The 24,577-nt window shown below is 49.7% G+C and overlaps 1 protein-coding gene across 2 annotated transcripts in view; it reads left to right on the top strand.

Annotated features, from left to right (window-relative positions):
* LOC119440403 (uncharacterized) overlaps positions 1-24,126 on the top strand; it is a 104,424-nt gene extending 80,298 nt beyond the window's left edge. For both annotated transcript variants that reach the window (XM_049661624.1, XM_037705314.2), the window contains exons 3-5: positions 9,531-9,598; positions 17,437-17,523; positions 23,984-24,126. In XM_049661624.1, coding sequence (XP_049517581.1) covers positions 9,531-9,598; positions 17,437-17,523; positions 23,984-24,126 — 298 coding nt within the window. The remainder of the gene's footprint in view (positions 1-9,530; positions 9,599-17,436; positions 17,524-23,983) is intronic.
* Positions 24,127-24,577: the final 451 nt, after the last annotated feature.

The following is a 24,577-nucleotide window of genomic DNA, read 5'->3' as shown; positions in this document are numbered from 1 at the left end:
TCTGCCGACCTCGACTGCGCTTCCCTTCTCTTGGTGTCCATTCTGTAACCCTAATGGTCCACCGGTTATCCATCCTACGCATTACATGGCCTACCCAGCTCCATTTCTTCCGCTTAATGTCAACTAGAATATCGGCTAACCCCGTTTGTTCTCTGACCCACGCCGCTCTCTTCCTGTCTCTTAACGTTAGTCCTAAGATTTTTCGTTCCATCGCTCTTTGTGCGGTCCTTAACTTGTTCTTGAGCTTCTTTGTTAACCTCCTAGTTTCTGCCCCATATGTTAGCATGCAATGATTGTACAGTTTTATTTTCAACGACAGTGGTAAGCTCCCAGTCAGGATTTGGCAATGCCTGCCGTATGCACTCCAGCCCAATTTTATTATTCTAAAATTTCTTTCTCGTGATCAGGGTCCCCTGTGAGTAATTGACCTAGATAAACGTACTCCTTTACAGACGCTAGAGGCTGACTGGCGATCCTGAATTCTTGTTCCCTTGCCAGGCTATTGAACATTATCTTTGTCTTCTGCATATTCATCTTCAACCCAATTCTTACACTTTCTCGATTAAGGTCCTCAATCATTTGCTGTATTCTGTCTCCATTGTTGCTGAATAGTACAATGTCATCTGCAAACCGAAGGTTGCTGAGATATTCGCCGTTGAGCCTCACTCCTAAGCCTTCCCAGTCTAAGAGCTTGAATACTTCTTCTATAAGCATGCAGTAAATAGCATTGGAGAGATTGTCTCTCCTTGCCTGACCGCTTTCTTGATAGGTAACTTTCTACTTTTCTTGTGGAGAACTAAGGTAGCTGTGGAATCCTTGTAGATGTTTGGTAAGATATTCACGTATGCCTCCTGTACTCTTTGATTACGCAATGCCTCTATGACTGCTGGTATCTCTACTGAATGAAATGCTTTTCATAATCTATGAAAGCCATATAGAGAGGTTGATTGTACTCCACACATTTCTCGATTACCTGATTGATGACATGGATATGATCCATTGCCGAATATCTCTTCCTGAAGCCAGCCTGTTCTCTTGGTTGGCTGAAGTCAAGTGTTGCCCTGATTCTATTGGAACTTAGGTGAATATTTTATACAATACTGAAAGCAAGCTAATGAGTCTATAATTATTCAATTCTTTAACGTCTCCCTTCTTATGGATTAGTATAATGTTGGCGTTCTTCCAGCTCTCGGGTACACTTGAAGTTGTGAGGCATTGCGTATAAAGGCCGCAATCTTTTCAACCATGATATCTCCTCCATCTTTGATTATCTATACTGTTATTCCATCTTCTCCAGCAGCTTTCCCCTGGTCATGTTTTTCAAGGCCCTTCTAACTTCATCGCTAGTTATAGAAGGAGCCTCTGTATCCGGTTTATGACTATTTCGAATGAAAGTAGCTTGGCTGTTTTGGGCACTGTACCGGTCAGTATTCTCTCTTTATTTACGTTCCTAAGCATAGTAGATCGCTTCAGATTTGACATTGCTAATCCCGATAGGAAAGTGAAATGTGCTTATTGTTTAACGTGTACCTATTAAGTTCCGCAGTCCTTGCTTCCAATGGGTCTCCTATTTTATTGAGTTTGTGCATACAACTATAATCGTGATCAGCGCAAGCTGCAGGACGAACACAAAAATGGCTACTCCTGTGACTACAGTTTCCAAAATCAATTATTGGGAAAGACAAATACAAGTTTAAGAACGCCAAAAGGACTCCTCCGCAAATCTGAAAAGGCCGAGTTATCGGGAGATGAATCCCACTCATAATGTGTTTAAAGACTATCGTAGCGCTTGAAGAAACCCAAGAATTGCAGCTGACTAGAGACGTGTTGGCGTGTAATTTAGGCATGCGTGAGATATGAGAAGTTTCTTACCAGAAATTACAGGAAGCAATGCTGCAAGTCTGATTCACCTCTGCTGCGGATTTGTTCGGTATTGCACTCCATGAGCTCCATAAACTCGTCACAGTGCTAAAACGCTCAATGCCAATCGCGTGAAGCACGTAGGTTATATTCCGCGGTATGATTACGATTTCCGCCGCGCCAGCACCTCGCACGGAGCACATGCGAGACCAGTCCGCCGCATCCGAGCCATAATTGGTAGTGCGCATGGTTCTACTGGGGGAGGCGCGTGACTTCTTCGTCGCCGCTGGAAAGCCGCTCGTCTTAGAGATGTTCATTAGCGGCCTCTCCGACCAGGCGACCGGATTTTCATGGCTGAACCACGTAGCAGGAGTTCCGAACAAGCCACTATGCTTGCTGTGCGTGGATTAAATACAAAAAATACTAAAAAAAATTGCCGTAGCTTGCACTGGAGGAGTAATGCTAAAGAAACAGCGGAGCTCATGGGCACTTAGCTAGTCCTGGCTATTGGGCTAGGCTAAGCACTACCATGTCATCCCCAGCAATTTCCAGAATTTACTGAGTATTTGTACATTACCGATTTGCTACTGATTGGCTATCGATTGGCTATCGCAGGGTATTCGCCACGTGTTTGGGCTAGGCTAAGCACTACCAAGTCATCCCCGGCATTTCCGGAATTTATTGATTATTGATCAATTATTAATTAGCTAGTGATTGGCTATCGATTGAATATCGCAAGGTATTGGCCACGAATTTGGGCTATCGCTCTTTGTGCGGTCCTTAACCGCACAAAGAGCGATGGAACGAAAAATCTTAGGAGCAACGTTAAGAGACAGGAAGAGCGTGGTGTGGATCAGAGAACATACAGGAATAGCCGATGTTCTAGTTGACATTAAGCGGAAGAAATGGAGCTGGGCAGGCCATGTAATGCGTAGGATGGATAACCGGTGGACCATTAGGCTTACAATGGATACCACGCGAAGGGATGCGCAGTCGAGGACGGCAGAAAACCAGGTGGGCTGATGAAGTTAGGAAATTTGCAGGCGTAAGTTGGAATACGCTAGCACAAGACAGGGGTAATTCGAGATCGCAGGGAGAGGCCTTCGTCCTGCAGTGGACATACGCATAGACTGATGATGATGATGATGATGATGAAGGACTACGAAATCATCCCCAGCATTTCCGGAAATTTATTTATTATTGATTGATTATCAATTAGCTATTGATTGTTTATCGGTTGGCTATCGATGACTGACTAAGCCTAAATAGTCGCCACCATGCTTAGCTATACTTAGCCAGGCTCAGCTTCGCTAGTTCACGGGGGTACTCGTATGTGGGCCCTTTCTGCACTACTGCCAGGATCGGCCCACATTTTCTGTTTACGCGTCACGGACTTACGGCCGGCTTAAACAGCTCTGATGTTACAAAAGAAATAGAAGAACACCCGTGTACCCTGCATTGGGCGCACATTAACGAATCCCTTGTGGTCATAATCCCTTGTGGTCATAATCATCTCATCTTAAAATGGGGCTCTAAACACTAGATTACCAAAACCTCAGCTGGAGCAGATGTTATGGTTCCTTCACTGATAATTAAAGCAATAATCCGAATCTGTTAGGAGGGAGATGCGCCCCGCAACGCGGTCGACGGGCGCATTCTCATGGGCTGCGCCGATTTCTTGGTTTCACCCCGGATAGTGAGATCCTAGCGTACTTTCATCGACGTCGGCGGCTTCCTAAGGACCAGAAGAACCTAGAGAAACCAACCAGAAGTACGTACGACGACGAGTGACCTTTTTACGGTCAACTTTTTCTGCGACCACGCCGGATGCCTCGCTAGGCCTACCGCGTCGCGACGAAGAGTACGGAGCTCCGCGTCGCAGCTGCGCGTTATCCAGCTGCGCCGCGCCGTCGACCCAGGCCGTGCACCGTAGTTCACCATGAAAGTCGCCGTAGAGGGCCTCCCAATTTCTCGGGAAGAATTAGCAGCCAGCGGTTGGTTGACTAAAGTTAACAAGCTCCGGGTAGCGCGAACAACACCAGGGCCAGGCCGTACCCGATTTCCCCAGAGAGAGATGGGGACCGGATAAACCACCCCAAAACAACAAAGGCCAGGCCTCGGGTGCACCTGCAAGAAAGAAGGCAGCAGAACGAACGCCTCGGCAGCGAGGACGCCTACTAGCCAAGAATGCTGTAGCTTCGAACCAGCCTCGCTTACCTAGCAACGCTCTCAAGCTGATTCTGCGCCCACGCGGCGGACTGCTACTCTTCATGATTTCGACCTACCAACTGCTAGAAGCGATCTGCATGGCTGCTCGTTCACCAGGGACGCACTGCGTCACGAAGGCCTTATACAAGCGAACCTGATTTAGAACAGCTTCGCGTACTGCACCCCAAACGTCCAAACAGCCGAACAGGTCCCATGACTCAAAGTGATAACCATCGACAACAAGGAGTATGAGGTCTCCGTCTACTGTGCTCCAGACAACAGCTCGGGCCGTGGTGTTATTCGCGGCGTCAATCTTCGACTGGACCGAGAGACAGTTCAAGCCGAATTACAAGGTAACCGCAATCCACCCATAGTGGACTTTCGGCGGCTCGGGAACACCACCGCAGTACTCATCACGTTCGCTCAGCCTCAAGTGCCGACGTGGGTCTATTTTTGCAACAGTCGACACAGATGTAACTTATTCAAGAAAAAGTACTAAGTGTGCTATCACTGTGGCGAGCTCGGTCACCGAGCCGACGTCTGCGCTAGCCCAACGACCAAATGCAGAGGCTGCGGGCTATCAAATCCGCCAAACAACCACACGTGCAAACCAAGCTGTCGCCTGTGTGGCAAGGAACATGTCATGGGTGATGGTCGCTGCAAGGAAATCTACAGGATCCCCTACACGGTCAAGCGCCGGTAATGGGAGAATTACCGACAAGGTGAGGCGAACATACTCTAGACCCAAGAGCCCGCCAAGCAGGTCGCGCTTCAGCACACCAGCCTATGCGATCGCCATCGCTCCGGTAGCCGGCAGTGGCAGCCTCGGGACCGCTCGAGCTCCTTTCCACCGCTTGAGTCTACCACTCACCGGAGGCGGACTCGCGCTCCCTCCCGGAGCTGACACGGGCCACCTGCAGTCATCCAGAAGCCCCGAGCCTCTTCTCCTCCTCCGCGGCAGCCACGTGGGCCACCGCCATCTCCGCCCGTCCAACAAGAACATCAACTACCAGTGGGTACGCAGGAAGGGACTCCCAGTACTCCAGACACATACAAAGCGATTGTAGAACTGACAGCAGTCATCCAACAACTCATACTCGGAGTAGACGCTCTCGAAAAGCGAACCACTTCACACACCCCGTCTCCACCCGCTCCGCAGGTCCCACCTACAGCTGTACCTATGGAGATCACACCCTCTAGCCGACCCACACACAATTGCAAAGCCCCGGCCGACAACGACCCCCGGCGGAGGATTGGCAGGCACGTCTCGACAGACTCGATCAAAAATACGAACTCAGTTACACCCACATCAGAGCTCTAGAAGCACAAATCGAACGTTCACTCCAGACAATGCGCTCACAGGTCGCCCAACAAATTGAGACCCTGAGTAAAACTATAGAAGCCCAGGGAAAACCCGTAGTGGTCGCCGAACTCGCGGCCTCTGCGCCGGCACTTCCTCCAACCCGAGAACGTTCCCAGGTCAATCATGGAAATAAGCTCGGGTAACACCACCGTCTGGCAGTGGAACTGTCGCGGGTTCGCAGGTAAGCGTCCGGTCCTCCAACATTTCCTCACCACGACCGATCGCCCCGAACTGATAGCCCTCCAAGAAGGTTTCAAGAACACAAAACATGCCGGTTTCAGCACATACCTATCGGAACGAGTAAAGCTACAAGTAGCCACTCTCGTCAAACGTAATCTCACTGTACTCCAACACCCAATTTGGATCCTACTTTCCCCGAGCACGTAGTCTTAGAAATATTACCTCGACTCTCGCGCAAACGTCACACTAGTCTGTGCTTAAAGTTTACAGCCCTCCCTGGGCCCATAAAGACGTTTTCGGGCCCCTATTCCTCAAATCCCAGCAGATAGCGCCAGGGCAGCCTCTCCTCAACATAGGTGACTTCAATGGGCACCACCGCGCTTGGGCTACCACTGCGACTCGGCTAAAGGCAGACGTTTCTGGAATGACTGGCATACGCACCAGCTCACCCTCATCACAGACGTCTCCTACCCCACTAGACTCGGTTCGGGCCTACACCGAGATAGAACGCCGGATCTCGCCGTTACCAGATCTGGAGTCAAAGCTACTTGGTGTCACACTAACGAAAACTTTGGAAGCGATCACTTCATGCTCGAGATCGTGATACAAGAGCCCACGAGGCAACGTACGCGGCCGACTAAGGTGATTGACTGGGACTCCTTTCGCACGCACAGGAAAGAGCAAGCCACACCTCCCGCCATTATTGACATCAAAGCATGGGCTGCCGAAATCGTCAAGAAAGCTACAGATGCAACACAAACCGTCGTGGTTGAGGACACAGTCCCACACTGTGACCGTTAGTACGCCCATCTCTGGGAGCGCAAGAAGACGCTGGAAGCTCTTCGCGCCACTCTAAAATGGGACCGCGATATCCGCCGTCGGCTGGCGCGCGCCCACACGCAATTCGAGAACTATGCAATCGCACTCACCCGCCAGAGCTGGCACAACATTTGTTACCAGATGAACAAGACTCCTAACCCTCGTAACACGTGGAACCTTCTCCGACATCTAGAGGACCCGGCTGGAGGCGATCTCCGAGCACGCAGCTTGAGCGAATCTTCCATCATTATCCTGGCACGCCAGATGAGCTAAAACAAGAGCTCATTGACACCTACATCCGCCCCGAACCGGCAACCAGCCTCCCCCCTATCAGGGCTCCGCCAACCCTGGCCTAGACGCCCCTATCGCTTTAGCGGAGGTCCGTGCATAACTCAATCGCCTCAAGACCAACTCGGCGGCCGGCCCGACCGCATTTCTAACACGATGCTTAGGAATCTAGATGACGCCTCTATTCAGGCCCTCACCGACTACCTTCAAGAGTGTTGGGCCAGCGGTACCATCGTGCAGGAATGGAAGTGCACCAAGCTAGTCTTAATCTCTAAGCCGGGAAAACCACCCACCTTGGCCAACCTCCATCCCATTACATCCTGCGTTGGGAAGTTATTGGACCACGTTATCCAGTCCAGACTCCTTCGCTACCTCGAAGACCACCACGTCTTACCAGACACGATGCTCGGTTTCCGTCCTCACTTAGCAGCCCCGGACATAATGCTTCTCATCACCAGGCAGTCATGCGTCGCACACTAAACACGAAAGTCATCGTCAGCCTCGATATTGCTAAGGCCTTCGACAATATCCTCCATGAAGCGATTCTTCAAGAACTCCAGACTCTCGGCGTCGGACATCACACGTATGTGTACGTCCGAGACTTCCTGACCGACCACAAGATACAACTCAGCGTCGGCACTGGACATCCCTCCACCATCTCTCCTGGTAACCGCGGCACGGCGCAAGGCTCCGTGCTCTCGCCGCTGCTTTTCAACGTTGCACTGATAGGCCAGCCCAAGCTTCTGGCTGACATCCTCCACATACACCTTTATGCTGACGATCTTACACCTTGGATCACACACGGCAGTGACGGCCAGATTGAAGAGACTCTCCAGACCACCATCGATCGTGTCGGAGACTATCTCAATACAGTTGGCCTCAGCTGCTCGGCGACTAATTCAGAGTATATCGTCATCCCGTCCCTAGGACGACGCCCACCAATCAACCTCCAGGTGCAAGGCAATTCCATCCCTCCTACAGATCGCATCAGGATTCTGGGTCTACACCTATAGGCAAACGGCAGCAACAACGCATAGACCAGTCGGTGGTACAGATCGGACGTCTTCTCAAGCGTGTCTCCAACAAGCACCGAGGTATGCGAGAGTACAACCTCCTGCGCCTCCGTCCGAGCCTTCATCTGCTCCCGCATCACCTACTCCGCACCTTAATTACGTCTCATCCGCGCCGAAAGCGAACGGCTAGAGGCGTCACTTCGCAGAACATACAAGACGGCCCTGGGTCTTCCCATGTCCGCAGCTACTCACAAGCTTATGGCTCTCGGCATCTCCAACACCGTGAGCGAACTGATTGAAGCTACCCTCACCACCCAATACGAGCGGCTGTCACTCACACACGCTGGCCGAGCGGTACTGCAGCAAGTTGGAACCTCACCAACGAGGGCGGCACCCAATTATATTGACCTTACACCGGAATATCGCCAAAATTTCCTCCTCCCTTCCATTTCCAAACGGATGCATCCGGAACACCACGCCGAGTGACGGGCCGACCGTGCACGTCAATTCGAGAAACGCTTCAGCGGACGTCCGAATGTCACGTATACGGAGGCCTCTTACCACCCCTCGAAACCAGCGATGGTGGTGGCAGCCCTCGCCCCGCACTGTAGCAGGTACACAGCCTGCAGCATTAGCAAAGCAGAAACAGTCACCGCAGCAGAGGAGGTTTCCATTGCGCTTGCGCTAACTGCTCCTATTACCAAAGTCGTCATTAGTGCTTTAGTTTCTACTCCCACCTCCTCCACATCCCGCTTATTCCTGTGGGCTCCACCCCAAGAGTCGCTCAGTGGAAACGTCCTGGTGCATACACTTGCTCGAGATCTTAGCTGCCGAACCAAGTGTAGGATCCACTACCCCAATTCCCCTGACACCACTATCTCGCATGATTCTCTACTCACCACTTACACGGACATCCTCTAGTACTACCGACTCGGAAGATGCATATCTTCCGCACACCGCGACCTAACAAGACGTGAGACCGTCCAATGGCGCAAACTACAAACAGGCAGCTTCCCAAACCCCCTCCTTATACAGTAAAATATTTCCGCAACAAATAACGCCTAGATGCAAACACTGCTCAGCTCCAGTGACTCTCATACACATGGCGTGGAATTGTACGCACTACAACACAGACAACGCAAACGCCCCACAGTCGTGGGAGTCCCTCCTACGTACCTCCGAGCCAGCAGACCAACGCCGGATCATCCAGCGTGCGGTGGAGGCTGCGCAATACCAAGGGATCCCCGCCTGCGCAACTGGTCCTTGGACTGGTCCCCTCATTTTGGGAGAAATAAAGAATTCACCACCACCAACGAATCTGTTAGCCTAGTCATGAACTTCACCTGTATTTGATACGTATTAGAGCATGCTAACAGGGACAATTTCAAACTGCAATAATCGACCAAGGTGACAAAGTGCATAGAAAAGCCTCAAGGTTAAATCTAATTTGGTATTCGCCAACGAATTGTATCAGCAAAACATTAGGCTTTCTTGAATTGCCTGCATAAACCCAATGCTGCAAACAAAGGAGAGTGGCTACTTTTCTGGTTGTTGAAAAGCTGCTTGAATGTCAATAGAATGTTGCATATTGTTCAGAAGGAAAGTTTTATGCAAAAAAAAGTACAACTGGTACTTTCTTTGCACTTCAGCTATAATCGGCCTCCTTTTTTTCTGAAACTTGAAAGTTGTAGCTTTGGCAACCAGGTCCTCGGCTCTGTCTTGTGTCGAAATCAACATATAAGCCGAAGTCCAACTATTTCTATGCATGTATTTTACATAAGCTGTTCTGTTCATTGCAGGCGAAATATTTCCTTCTATTTCCGTGCCGGCGATGCCCCTGGCCAGGTTCTCTTAAAGGACAAAAATGGTGAATATCTCTTTGCGGTCATGAGCAAGCACATCATGTAGCTTGGTTCATTCAAAAGAAAAAAAAGTATGGTAGATCCCTCTTTCAAAGGAATCGGTAGAACACGAAAGTGAAACGTTTCTTAGCTGTTGCATGTTTGCTTCGTGAATTCACGGTCCGCTGCAGCGAAAGGCGCACGATTTGCGGGCCGCCGACCGTGTTGCAGGTTTGCTTGGCGCAAGGCGAGCGGCGTCTAGCGGTTGGCGAGCGGCTTCCCGCTGCCGAGTCGCTTCGGTGACGGTACGAGCATTTTGGTCTGGCTAGTGTCCGTAGTGTCTTGGGCATCCAGTTGTGTTGCGACGCGCTAAACTTTAGGAATGCGATTGGCAGATATTGCAGCGAGCGCTGCTTCACGCTGGCGTGTCTCTCTCCATTCCAAAGCGAGATTCGCCCGTCGTCGCCATTGCCTTTCTGCGCCGCTTAGCGCAACAGTTTTCTTAGTTTTTGCCATCTGAAGCGAAGCAGTAGGCGGCGTGTAAGCACTGCTGATGTATGTTGAAGCTGCACTCCTTAAGCAACGAGGAGCCACAGGCTAATCCGACGCGAAAGACAAACCATGTGCGGAAAGTGCCAACACCGGGCCGTACCGCGTTGGAGCCTCCGCTGCAATGACCTTCGTCCAGAAATTAACCTTCGTCCCGAAAACACAGCGCAGGGAGGAAGCACTCTGCCCCCGTCGCAGATGGTTTTCAAGATACAGCGGCGGGAGCGACGTGCGGGCGGGAGCGCGCGGCGTAGTACGCGGCCGACCCCCGGAGCCTCGCTACCCCGCGGGCGCGCGCCGTCGCTCGGACACCGGCGTAGTAACCCTCCCCCTTCCCCCCGCCCCCTACTCCTACCCTTCATCTGGAGCATTGCACGCGACTGGGAGACGGCGCGCTTCCTTCCCGCTTCGTTCGCTAGCGTGCAGGACTCTTGAGCAGCGATCGCCGGCTCACCCTCGCGTGCTTTCACTCGCGCATAGAACATACGGCGTGGGTAAAACGAGGAGTAAAACTGTAAAACTAGAAGTATACAACCTTGTATGGCAGCAGCTAACAACGATATCGCAATTATTTAAATTGCACCTAACAATATATCTAAAGCGGACAACCATGATTTGTCATAGGCCACCCTGCAGTATGCCCCTAATTTGTGAATATGGCATTTACAACACCTTTTCAAACATTGCACTCAATGCACATAATATTTAAATTCGTAGATCAGATGTATGCGCTTTATATGCTCCAACAGATGCAGGGTATAGAAATGTGAGATTTATTTTTAATGCTGAGCTATAGATTTGTAAACTTCGTGTTTTTTTTCAAATTTACCAATTTCTTGTAATTTTTATCGGAATGCCCAAAATGCTGAAATGAGAACCATGCCCAAAATGAGATCTCCGTTTACTGGAGTAACTCTAAGTTAACTTTCTCACTTAAATTGTTTTAATGGCTTTCTCATGAATAACACTCCTGCGCTATACATGTATTTGGGTAGCCGCCATGAGAGATAGGTACGAGCTAATGCTTGCTCTAAAGCCATCTCACTAGTTCCATAAAAACTCATGATACAGAGAGCTAACGTATTCGCAAGCTCGCAGACAAGATGGTGCGTAATAAAAAAATTATGTGGACGCTTAGCCGCCGCCGTTATCTCATCCGGAATGCCGACGAGCTGTCTGGCCAGATGCTTAGCAAAATCGTTGAGTCATTCCTAGCCGAGCCAGTAGTTGGCCGTCTTCAAGATAAGTCTGACACTTAAGCGCACTCGTTTTCAGGTATCGAGTCGAAGCGGCAGTGTGAGGGTGTGCTTATTTTATTGTGTTTTCTTTAGGCGTGTGTCATCGCATATGTCATGCCGGGAATTCCGAATTCTTTAAGGTCCGCAAGACACGTGATGGTGAAAAAAGGAAGCTGAACGAAATGTCCCTAATTCTTGGGTGTGGTGCGCGGACATTCCCTCGACATGGCAACTGCCGCATGTACTACCGTTGGTTGGGAAGCAGGCGTTCATGTAAGACAGTGTGGCATGTTTCGCCGGGAATATGTAACCATTTAAGATAAGGGGGATATGGGGATACTCGACTCACGCGTACCATGAAGTTTTCCCCCCATGGCTCTCGTGTCTCCTGTAATCCGACTCCCCCACGTAGCTGTGCGCAGTTGGCGTTCTGTGTAGTTGCGCAATAGTATGAGAGATGGCGAGAGTTGCGCTGCTAACGTCACCGAACGGCAGGGTTGCTCGGGCGCAAAAGGGAGTAGCCTCTTCCTATTTTGCTTGGGGTCGGTGGCGCGCTGACGGCCACGCGATCGCTGACACGCGTCGTAGGACCAGGGGCCGGAAACTCCCTATACCTAAATTGGGGCGCTCGGTCCCATGCCGATACGCGGACGCAGCGCCGCCTCCACCACTGGTGTTTGCCGGATATCTTGCTGAAAATATTTCACAAACAAAACAATGCCTTCATGACGTCACTGAGGAAGGTATAGGGAGAGAGCGCCGTCTGGAGGAGGAGGGTTGCCGCGGAAGCGATCCTTTCCCACTTCGCATGCAAGCGGGCGGTGTTCGTGCTCTCTTGCAGGAGCGCTGACCGCGCCGCGACATTACCCAAATTCCGGAGCAGAACTCGCTGAAATGTGCCGTGTTTAGGAAATGCTTTCTTTCTGCTACGTTAACCTTGCAAGCTACTATGCATTTTTAAACCACTTGGACATCGCTCGTACGAACCAAGCATTTAAAATGAAGAAAAATGTCGCAGTTTTGCCGGAAATGCGAAACATCAATTGCGATAGCAAATTAGTAGAGAGCTATACGGAGTAGGGATCGTAGTTTTATCGGCTGCATAAACTTGGACACATTCCCTTACTAACTGTATTAACAAGCGTGGTGTCAGCGCGCACAAGCAAACATGAATAGATCACACTCGATGACCGCATACAACCACTGTCAAAACGCTGGCGTGAGCAAGTGCGGCGCCGCAGCGAGCAACGCTTCGTGCGGTCTATCGCTTCAACGGAAACTGAGGGGCGAAAACAGCGCATACAAAAGTCAGAGCCGTGTGGACATCGCTTTCGAGATACGGTGCGCAGCGACACCCGCACCGGCGCGAAATACAAGTACGCTGTTGTTGGCAAAGTAGAATCCGCCCCCCTCCCTCCCGCGCTGCCTTCCCGCTTTCCTCCTTTCCCGTGGGAGATTGAGTCGCCAGTTCCCCTTGCGCCCGTTTCCAACATACGCACTTGGTGCCGCAGCACAGCGTCGCCCCCCTCCCTCCGATACCCCCACGGCATTTCGCACGACGGAAGAAGTCACGTTTGATCTCCGCCATGCGTTCGCTCTCCGTGAAAGCGCGCGTCCCCCCGCGCGCTTTCACGGAGAGCAAAATAACTCGGAACACCGGACCGGTGGCCTTTCGCCGGCGGAGCGCGCCGGTGAAAAAGTAGCGCCAGGGTCTGCGCATGCGCGGTCTCCCTAGCAAGCTCGTCTCGCTCCCCAGTGCATCTAAACAGGTGTTGCCTTGCTCCAAAAGAATAGCGTTGGATGCTTTTAGCGTTGTCAAAGGGGGGCTGTCCGGATGCGGTCTCTGAAACGCTGTGTGCGCGCGTGTGCACGCGATGGGCCATAAGCGCTCGTGCCATCGCATTAATGGGCATCGGCGCCTTTTAAAGCGAAAGGCTTAACTGGCTATTGGTCGCGGAATGTGACCATCGTCGACAACACTTGTGGTAGCAAAAATCAGAAAGCGGCATACTACACCTCTACCGTTATAATAAAGCATGTAAGGAATTTAGCACCAAGTAGATAAAGCAATTAACGATTATTTCAAGTATCGCAAATACTAATTAAAAGTAATTCGGGTAATTAACAAGACCAAAACACAGACATTATACAACGTTTATTAAAGCGTGCCAAAGTGAATTACTAAGGAACTAAGAATAATTACGACTAATTAAAGATAATTAAGGGTTGCGAACAGTAACGGATATTACTTAACATCAATTCAAGACTAAGACTCCGTGATAAGACGGGTCACGTAAAATTAAGACTAATTAACTGCTCCAATGAGCAGCAGATACTAATTAGGATCAATTAAAGACTTCGTGACAGCAAGTTAGAAAACAATTATTCCTAATTACCAAATAATACTTATTTAATTAATTAACCAACATAAGCAAGCTATCGCAAGTGAAATGACGCTAACGCATTAACGCTTTCGCCGTCAAAGTCACCTTATCAATCGATATGGGACCCCACCGAACGTTTTTTTCCTACGCATTGAACTCACATAGCTGTAACACCCCCTTGATTAGCAACGTATTAACACATCGAACCAAAAATTGAATGTTTGCGCCAACCAACGCAGACACGCGATCAAATGTTAGAGTACTCCCTACTAGAACTGCAGCGAAGCAGCCAGATTTCGTAAATAAATAGAGCATTATGCTATGTTCATTGTGACTGCGAAGCATTGAAGAGACCTTTATTATAGTGCCACATGCATGAAATCGGTGTGTTAGAATACGGCCTCTGATGTCATTTTGAAAACTTTTATTACTGCACGCAGTCATCCTTGTTAAATGAGGCGTCGTGTTACAGTCAAAGTTCTGATCTTATTCCCAGGTAGTAAATTCGGCTTGGAATATAATTGCACAAGTACTAAAACACTACATAGCGCATCACGATAATCCGTTTGAAAAGTGCGCTACAGTGCTATTATAGGCGAGCCGTGGCGCTCGCCCACATGAAAGATAAGCTGCGAATTCATAGTTTCTTTAATCGAAATAACTGACTCAGATATGCAAGACTTTAGGTATAATTAAAAGTAGAGCATGGTGAACTCACTGGTCACCACTCAGTTATGCACACTCATGGATCCATCCAAGCAAGCTATCCAGAAACCATGACTATCTCTTAGAATGAATGCAAATTTCTTCTAGAATACGCCACAAGGATTACGCGTGCGTTTAGAAAATACGCTGCATAGCGCAAGGTCGATCCACATAGGTCGCGAAGCTTCGGGCGAAAAGCGGTTCAGAACCAATTGTCACCGACATCAGCAAGGGTGGTTATGGGAGCAGCGATTGAAGCGCGACTATGTTTGGAGGGAATAAACAATGGGAAAGAAAAAAAGCATTTTTTAAATTAAAGGGAGACCCAGTTAGATTCATTCAACTAAAATAAAATTCCTAATCCATTTTATATACGCATGGCGAGAAAAGAAGATACCACTCTGTTTTACTTGATTATTATCAATAAATACCTTGTTTCAGCGCCCACCGTGAGAGCGCCCATCGATAGCGGCGGGCGTTGACGCCGCTATCAGTTGCAATGCAATGCAGCTCTTGGAGTGCGTGGAAAGGCGCGCTCGTAAAGTTCACCTGTTGCAATAATCCCCCCTCACATGTGTTGTGTTGCATGTTGACGTTTGTCTGAATTAGGTGACGCGGGTAGTTTTATTGTTCCTTAACCTGTGCAGTCAAAAGTAGTGAGTTGCGACCGTCAGATACTTGTTTACTTTAGTTGCTTTCGTGCAACAGCGCTTGCCGACGGGCTTGGCGTCCGACGAAAGGACGAGCAGTCTACGCAATCTACGCCCAAAGCGTTCGTCAGCCTCCAAAGAAAGTATGTTCTGTGCAGCGATGCGATTTCGACACCCGTACGGCTGATCTTTTCCGGCATCGCTTTTCGCGCTGAAAACTCGGAACGCCCATGAAGTCGAATGGCGGGGCATTTGAATATACAGCTCAATGGCAGGCCTCCGAAAACAAATTTCGTGCCTATGAGAACAAAATGACGTCACTTCTAGTTTTGACGAATATGACGTCAAATTATTTTTTCTTCCGCCGGAAGTGTTCCCTCCTCACACAGATGGCGCTAAGCCCCATGAACCACCGGTAAGCAACCATGTTTTGAACGTATGGGCTTCTATGGAAGCTTCGCTACCAGATGTATTTACCTTGCATAGCGTGTGAGCACGCTGTAGCCTACAGGCCCCGATTCCCCCCAGATGTATTGTCGCAGCGCTAAGAGGAACAAACCGCAAATTTCTTGACGCAAGGCAACGCCTATTTAGATGCACTAGGTACCGAGGCTTGCTGGCTAGGGATGCCGCGCACGCGCAGACGAAGGCTGTAGTTATCCGCGGGTGTGCTCCGCCGACGAGCGGTTACCGGTCTGGCGTTCCAAGTTATTTTGTGGGCACCTTTACAATACATGTATTTCATTGACAGTATAAGAAGACCCACAGAATTGTAATATGGGGTCATGCATTTGCATGTATAGTAAAGAGTGAACAAAATGTATAGCACAACCAAAACGCACTCAAGCCCTTGATTAAAATTATGGGGTTTTACGTGCCAAAACCAGTGCTGATTATGAGGCACGCCGTAGTGGGGGACTCCGGAAATTTGGACCACCTGGGGTTCTTTAACGTGCACCTAAATCTAAGTACACGGGTGTTTTCGCATTTCGCCCCCATCGAAATGCGACCGCCATGACCGGGATTCGATCCCGCGACCTCGTGCTCAGCAGCCCAACACCATAGCCACTGAGCAACCACGGCGGGTTCAAGCCCTTGATTACAAGTATTTCACCGAAAACAGATGGGCGGCCGTCAAGACGAATGGGTCGAGCGACACTGCTCCTACGTCAGTCTACTCAGGCTTGTACAGAACTGGTTTACTCAGGCAAAATGAAAAGCTGCTCACAAAATAAAGTGAAATACTTGTGCTTACCTGCTGTTATTAGGAAACCTGCAAAACTTGCCAGAACTGGAATTCCCGGTGTTCGAACACCACACAGCCCTGCAACACATGTGATCCCCGATTTAGCCATCATCGTTTAATGCTTGGTTGACCTGGTTTCCTGTTTCTTCCGTTCGTTGCACGCCTGATCAAGCCTCTCTGTCTTATCTTTCCCATCTTCATACTTCGGACGACAACCGAAGCAGACGACCAAGCGCGATCAGACTTGTGATATCGCTGAGCGAGTGGCAAGGATGAGTAGAGGCAAGCTAGATGGACGCACGAAGACGACCACTTCCTGCACTTCGCCCGATTTAAAATTCACAAAAATAGTAATAAAAAAATAGGTTGTCCGGCAACCGCTAGGAGCGGACATCTTCCTTGAAACCGAAACAAGCTTTGCCTTCCGGGGGCTGGTAGGACTGTCCTGCGAAATGCTTCGAAGTGGGGTATTGAAATGGAAGAACAGGATCGTTGAAACGCGCCACCGTTCGCATGACTGTGCACGCAAACGATTACGCGCTGGTCTCCCGCACAGGAAGAACATCTAGCTCCGTTCGATATCCTTTCGCAGTGAGTCATACTTCCTTGATTTGTCAATTCTCATCGGCATGTTCTTTGGTAGTAATTCGGCTTACTAGATTGTTGTATTGAACGCGCAATAAATTCCTTTTCAATTGTTACAACTACAGCGTTGTCGGTGCTATGTCCCAAGAGCACTTTGAGACCCCACAAATTTAACACTATGTCGTGGTGAGCCTTGATGCAGCTAAGGGCTTATACATCGCACACCAACAAGCTCTGCCCCTTCATAGCTCATTAGATGATCCGACAAAACAAAAATGATGGAACTAATTTTTCTTTACCTTCCCATGTCCTAGTAAACGCGCCATACTCATATGCGAACTAGTGGTTTCGACTTCCCCGTGAACCGAATTTCGAGTTCCCCAAGGCCACCATTGGACGCAGTGCGAAGCAGTATAATGTCGCCTCCAGGTTTGCGCTGACGAACTGCTTGCAAAAAACCGTGTGGATGAATGTATGCGGGTCTTAACTGTCTACATCTTCTTGCAGTTGACGGGCCTCTTCAAAATGGAGCTTACGACTACTCGGACTACAAGAACTGCGTCGTGGTGGAAATGCCTTACGAAAACTCACAAGGTGAAATAGAGCTACACTGCAAATCACCTGATACCTTACAAATACTTGTTAGACAGCACTTCTTAAGCAGCTAGTATTTCACTAAAATGCTATCACAGGAACAATAGTACCGCAATGAGAGCGCTGGCGGTTTCTAATGTACATTGTCATTTCATTCAGGCAACGACCCTAACATTTAAACGAATAAGGTACATAAATACAAATGGCGACTACACTGCAGGGATACTTAAGCATTATCTTCATTTGGATTACCTAAAATCGAATATAGCTGTTGACTGAACCGCCTGAAATTGACTTCTGCATAGCTGTAGGTAATTCCGCCAAAAAAAAATGGTTCGAGAAAGGACGACGCCAACGACGGCACAACCACTCACTCTTCGTAAACGTGGAGTATTCGGGTGAAAATATTGTCACAGTGCGCAATGTGGACAGAAGAAGACTTGGTTGGTGCCCTGGGAGACGAAAAAGAAGATTCTGGGTTTTCGCTTCTCTGCGCAGCCATTAAAACCCACCTGTAAATACCAGTACGCTTCTTCCTTCCCGTAACATTATTGGTGGACGTGCGGTGTAATCACTTGCGCAAGACGGAGCTCCGCAGCGGACGTAACCTGGCCGCCATGTCATCCGAAGGGGAGTCTTCAACCGCGGCCCCGTTGACGCCACCGACGGTCATCCTAACCCAGCCCCGCGACCCTGGCATGTGTTCTGGTATTGACAACGTTGACGTCGATGACTGGTTGGCAAATTACGAACGGGTCTGCGCCAACAATAGGTGGGATAACACGCTTATGTTGGCCAACGTAATATAATACCTCAAAAAAAAAAACAGCACGAGTCTGATTAGAGACACATGAAGAAGAGATTATCAGTTGGGAGCAATGCAAACAGAAGCTTCGTGATTTGTTCGGCAAGCCCATCGGCCGCCAACGTGCTGCTCAGAAGGACCTTGGGACCCGTTCACAGACGTCCACTGAATCTTACGTGGCGTACATCCAGGACGTCTTGGCTCTTTGCCGCATGGTGGATAAGAACAAGACAGAGGCAGACAAGGTCAGTCACGTTTTAAAAGGCATAGCGGACGACGCGTTTAACCTTCTCGTGTATAAGAACATCACAACAGTCAATGAGATCATTAACGAATGTCGCCGCTTTGAAGAAGCGAAAAGCCACCGCATAGTTCAGCAGTTCACGCGTCTACCCAACACCGCTGCTTCATCGACGTGTGAAGACCTTTGTCTTCCGCGTGAGCCCACTCCCTCCGAGAACGTCGTACGTATAGTCCGGCGAGAAACTGAAGCAGCGTCTCCAGCCACACAAGTGACGCAGTGTTTTGACGATTCCCGGCCGCTCGTGTCCCTCATTCAATGGGTCGTTCGCCAAAACTTTCCAATGTGGGTCTGCAATCCATCTGCTCCGCCAGCCGTCCTGACTTCGCTTCGTTTGCTGCCTCTGCCCCTGTTCACCGGAACCAGTGCGGTCCTTACCTGAGCTATCGCAACCCGGCCGAATGGCGCACACACGATGATCGACCCATCTGCTTCTATTGTGGACGTGTGGGCCACATCTCTCGCCACTGCCGAAGTTCCTGGGCGGCCCTCTCTCGACCAAGCTTTCCCGCCTACCGCCGCTCCCCACTGAATCCTCGCCCGCCTGCACCCCCCGCCGAGTTCGAAGATGCACCTGACAACGCTCGAGTTACTGCGACTAACCGCTCATCATCACCTCACAGTAGCCGCTCCTGTTCACCCCAGCTGCGCCGTTCTCCATCCCCTGCTTACCGTTGCCGCTCTGCGACGGGAAACTGACTGGGGCATCTCCGGGAGGTGACGCTGCTCTAGCACCCCGGCCTGAAATTCCTCTGTTGACCCTGCCTACTGATCGGAACCTTTTGGACGTGGATGTGGATGGTTTGCCTGTTACAGCACTCATCGACACTGGAGCGTAAGTTTCCATCATGAGTGCTGACCTTCGAACGCGCCTGAAGAAAGGCCTTACTCCTGCTCCGACTCGACTGCTACAGGTCGCCGACGGCGGAACTCCGGCTGTGCTCGGAATGTGTGCTGCACGTGTCAGTGTCGCCGGCCACCACACGTCCGTTTTCGTTTAATGTGCTCGAACGCAGCCCCCCCCCCCCCCCCCCCGATGTTATCCTCGGCCTCGACTTTTTGACCGCCCATTCTGCTCTGATTGACTGTTCAGCCGGTGTGGTCCAAATTGACCTACCCCTTTCCATTGACCTTCCTGCTCAAGCCCCAACTCAGATTTGTTCTGCGGATTTTATTCGTCTCCTTCAACAAGCATCAACCTGCATCACCGTTTTCGCCTCTCCACCTGTTCCTGACGGAGACTATGTCCTCACTCCCGTGACTTCAGTCCTGCTTTCCCACAATGTCTCCTTCCCGCACACCGTCATTTCTGTAGCGGCCAATCAGACCTGCCTTCCCATCCTCAATTTCAGCCAGTACCCTCAGGTACTTCCTCTAGGGATGTCGCTTGCCACGTTGTCACCTTCCCGCAAGTGCTATATTTCAGCTCTATCTGTTGCGACATATTCTACCAGTGCTCGTTCTGCGCCTTCTGCATCTGCCCCGGCCAACGACATTGCAAAAATGATTGCGCCGGACCTCGATCCCGGATCCGCAGCAGAGCTCCATGACCTCCTCGAGTCCTTCGCCGTCATTTTCGACCTGAGCGATTGCTCTTTGGGTCAAACTACGGTTGTGAAGCATCGTATAAATACCGGCGATGCGGCACTTGTTCGCCGACGCCCATACCGGGTGTCACCCTCTGAGCGACAAGTTATCAAGAGCGAAGTTGACAAAATGCTTGTCAAAGGAATTATTGAACACTCTTCCAGTCCGTGGGCTTCCCCTGTTGTGCTCGTCAAAAAGAAGGACAACAGCTGGCGATTCTGCGTGGACTATCGTCATCTAAACCAGATCACCAAGAAAGATGTCTACCCGCTTCCACGGATCGACGATGCTCTGGACTGTCTTCACGGTGCCACTTATTTTTCATCAATAGACCTTCGCTCCGGATATTGGCAAATTGCCGTGGATGAAATGGACCCTGAGAAGACCGCATTCGTCACACCTGACGGCCTCTATCAGTTTAGGGTAATGCCTTTCGGCTTGTGCAATGCCCCGGTGACCTTTGAACGTATGATGGACATGCTCTTGCGTGGATTGAAATGGTCCATCTGCTTGTGTTACTTGGATGACGTCATCGTATTCTCTCCAACTTTTGCGGCCCATCTTGAACAACTTTCATCTGTGCTTTCCGTTTTTCGCGCCGCTGGCCTGCAGCTCAACTCGTCCAAGTGCCACTTCGGTCACCGCCAAATAACCATGCTCGGACATCTCGTCGATTCGTCAGGCATTCGCCCCGATCCCGCTATAGTTCGTGCAGTTCAGAATTTCCCTGTACCGAACTCTGCCAAAGATGTTCGCAGCTTTATCGGTCTTTGTTCTTACTTCCGCCGGCTTGTGCAAAATTTCGCGCATGTTACTCGTCCCCTGACTGACCTCCTCAAGAAAGACGTTCCTTCCTGCTGGGGCTCTGAACAAGCGACTTCGTTCTCGCTCCTCATCACGCTACTCACGACACCTCCTGTTCTCGCCCATTTTGACGCCTCCGCTCCGATAGAAATTCGCACTGACGCCAGTGGATACGGCATCGGCGCAATTTTAGTCCAACGCCAACGTGGGCACAACCGCGTTATCGCCTACGCCAGCCGCCTCCTCTCCCCGTCTGAGCGCAATTATTCGATTACTCAGCGGTAATGTCTCGCCCTCGTTTGGGCTGTGGGCAAGTTCCGACCTTACATATATGGTCGACCATTTACGGTTACAACCGATCACCACGCCCTTTGTTGGCTTTCTTCCCCCAAGGATCCCAGCGCACGCCTCGGTCGCTGGGCCCTACGCCTTCAGGAATACACATACACTGTAGTCTACAAGTCGGGCGTTTACATCAGGACGCCGACTGCCTGTCTCGTCACCCCATCGATGCACCGAACGATTTAGTGGATGCCGCACCGATCTGCGTTCTCTCGCTTTCCGCCTTGAAAGACATTGGGGCTGAACGACGACGCGATGACTCGTTACGGCAGCTTATCGAACCCCTGCTCTCTGACCCGTCGGACCCATCCCTTCACATGTTCGTACTACAAAATGACACCCTGTATCACCGCAACATGCACCCAGACGGGCCCGAGCTGCTAATCGTCATTCCGTCTCATCTTCAGCAGACTGTACTCCAGCAACTGCACGACGTTCCCACTGCTGGACAGCTTGGCGTCTCTCGGACCTATGACCGAATTCGGCGACGATTTTTCTGGCCCCGTCTCAACCGCTCCGTCCGTCGCTATGTCGCCGCGTGTGAGTCGTGTCAACGCCAAAAACGACCAGCTGTACATCCCGCTGGTTTGCTGCAGCCTCTGGATATACCGACCGACCCTTTTTTTCGCGTTGGCGTTGACCTTCTCGGACCATTCCCAATATAAAACGACGGAAATAAGTGGATTGCCGTCGCTACGGACTATACCACCCGCTATGCCATTACAAGAGCCCTTCCAACCAGTTGCGCTACAGACCTCGCAGACTTCTTGCTTCACGACGTTATCTTACACCACGGCGCACCTCGTCAACTTCTCACCGATCGCGGGCGATACTTTCTTGCCCAAGTCATCGACGACTTACTTCGATCCTGTGCTACTAAACACAAGCTTACTACAGCCTACCATCCTCAAACTAATGGTCTTACTGAATGCCTGAACCGGACAATAACTGACATGTTCGCGATGTATGTTTCTTCCGATCGCCGCGACTGGGACACTGCTTTACCATTTGTCACGTTTGCGTACAATTCCTCGCGCCACGACACAGCTGGTTATTCGCCCTTCTACCTTTTATATGGCCGTGAACCGACCTTGCCTTTCGAGACTCTTCTTTCGACCACACTCCACTCGCCGACAGAGTACGCTCGTGATGTCATAACCACAGCGACCCAGGCACGCCAGATTGCCCGTCTTCGTCTCTCTGCTTCACAGACACGTCAGAAGTGCCGTTACGATCAGCGCCACCGCGACGTCGAATACGAACCAGGTTCTCTTGTGCTAGTTTGGTCTCCATCTCGGCGTGTCGGTCTTTCGGAGAAACTCCTTTCGCGATACTACGGCCCTTATCGCATTTTCCGCCAGGTGACGCCTGTCACATATGAAGCGTCTCCACTGGATGCTACCGTGCCTTCACCTCTATCTGATGTCATCCACGTCAGCCGCCTCAAACCGTTCCTTTCTGGAACCAGTGAGTCGCACCAGTAAGGTGCTTCTTCCGACGGGGGGTAATGTCACAGTGCGTAATGTGGAAAGAAGAGGACATGGTTGGTGCCCTGGGAGACGACAAAGAAGATTCTGAGTTTTCGCTTCTCTGCGCAGCCATTAAAACCCATCTGTAAATACCAGTACGCTTCTTCCTTCCCGTAACAATATATATAAATATCTATTACTATTACTTACTGCATGGCCACAGGAATGCTAACACACTAAACAGATACTGTCATTCAAACACTGTGGGCTACATTGATAAGGACTACCTGGTAACTATAAGAAAGCACTCGCTGTTTTAATTCGAAGACTTCGTGACCATGGCAGAAGCAGCAGTAGTATTCTTACTTGCTAGAAACGTCAAGTTACGAATACATACTTCGTAGCAGACATACCAATACACACGGTGATGTTCACACAAAAGAACACAAGGAGCCGCTCTTATGTCTATAAGTTCTTATCCCTAGGTGATCGCCTCAGTTTGTTTGATATATCTTCTAGACGTGCCAACGAAATAGCCCAGCAAATAGTGGCAAATAGTGGCAAATAGTTCTGTTACAAGTACTGTTTCCTCTGCAAACACCAGCTTTATGTTTGGAAACAGCTTTGTGCAGTAGCCACCTAAAGTCAAGCTTTCGGGATGCCTGCTAACTAACGACCTCAGCACAAACGTTACTCTCATCGCAGTCGAAAGTATAAGTGCCGAACTTCACGTCGACTGCATCACAAACGAATCTTTCAATAGATTAGCACTTCCTCCAACGTAGGCAATGCAAGCGATATTTTGTGTCGGATTCGGGAGATTGTCTGGGCTAAGCCTCACCATTTCTGAGCCAGAGTAAATGAGATAAGAACTTAATCTTCGGAAAAACCTCCCGACTAATTCGGCGGACGCTTCAAATGCAACCTTCCTAATTTATCTTGCAATAATTGTAGTTATCTTGCAATGCCCTTTCAGGTTCAAAGTTTTTTACACTTAAGTTGTTAACTCTTATTTGCTCACAAAAAAGTTAAATACAGAGAAACATTGCCTGTATGTTTTTTGAGATAGATTTCTACGGCCACTGTTTAATATAGTACCACGTAAGCTGTTTTGTTTAATGTAATGTTCTGGTTGCGTCTTTTCCTCCACAGAATGCATGCTGTGGATAACTTGGGAGGCGAAGAACAAGGTCCCGCAGCGTTGCACAGATGAATATGAAGACGCCTGCGACAACGCAAAAGAAATATTTGACGATGACACTTGTAGCCCTTTCCTCGAAGTCAATGGATCATAGGATTGTTATAACAATCACACATGATGCATATTCTTGCACTACAGTATGTCACTAGGTTACTCATATCTAAAATAAGTTTCTCACATTGACATGACGTCTAGCGATATGATGTAAAATAATAACTATAGGCACAATTTTGATGGGTGGGATGGAGCAAACTTTTGAAGATTTCACAAATAAACCCGCAAATGAAAAGGAACCTTAGCACAAATGGGGCGTTCTCTTAGTGGTACTTTACACACTATAGCATAAACGAGTATGCCGAGGAAGGTATAAAAAGCCGTATATTTTAAAAAGCCGTGAAGTATCTTTTATGTAGCATTATGTTCTTCTTTGAATTCTGGTGCATAAGTCTGTGCAACTATGCAGAATTGCATAAGTGGCATGCCAGTGCGTACTAACGCACAGTTTTATTCCCTCATAGCCCAGTTCGCGATAGTGGCCGAGCAAC

Source organism: Dermacentor silvarum, chromosome 2 (genome assembly GCF_013339745.2).
Source record: "Dermacentor silvarum isolate Dsil-2018 chromosome 2, BIME_Dsil_1.4, whole genome shotgun sequence".
In the NCBI taxonomy this organism is placed as follows: domain Eukaryota; kingdom Metazoa; phylum Arthropoda; class Arachnida; order Ixodida; family Ixodidae; genus Dermacentor; species Dermacentor silvarum.
The sequence above is the reverse complement of the archived record's forward strand: the minus strand, read 5'-3'. Positions and strand labels throughout refer to the sequence as shown.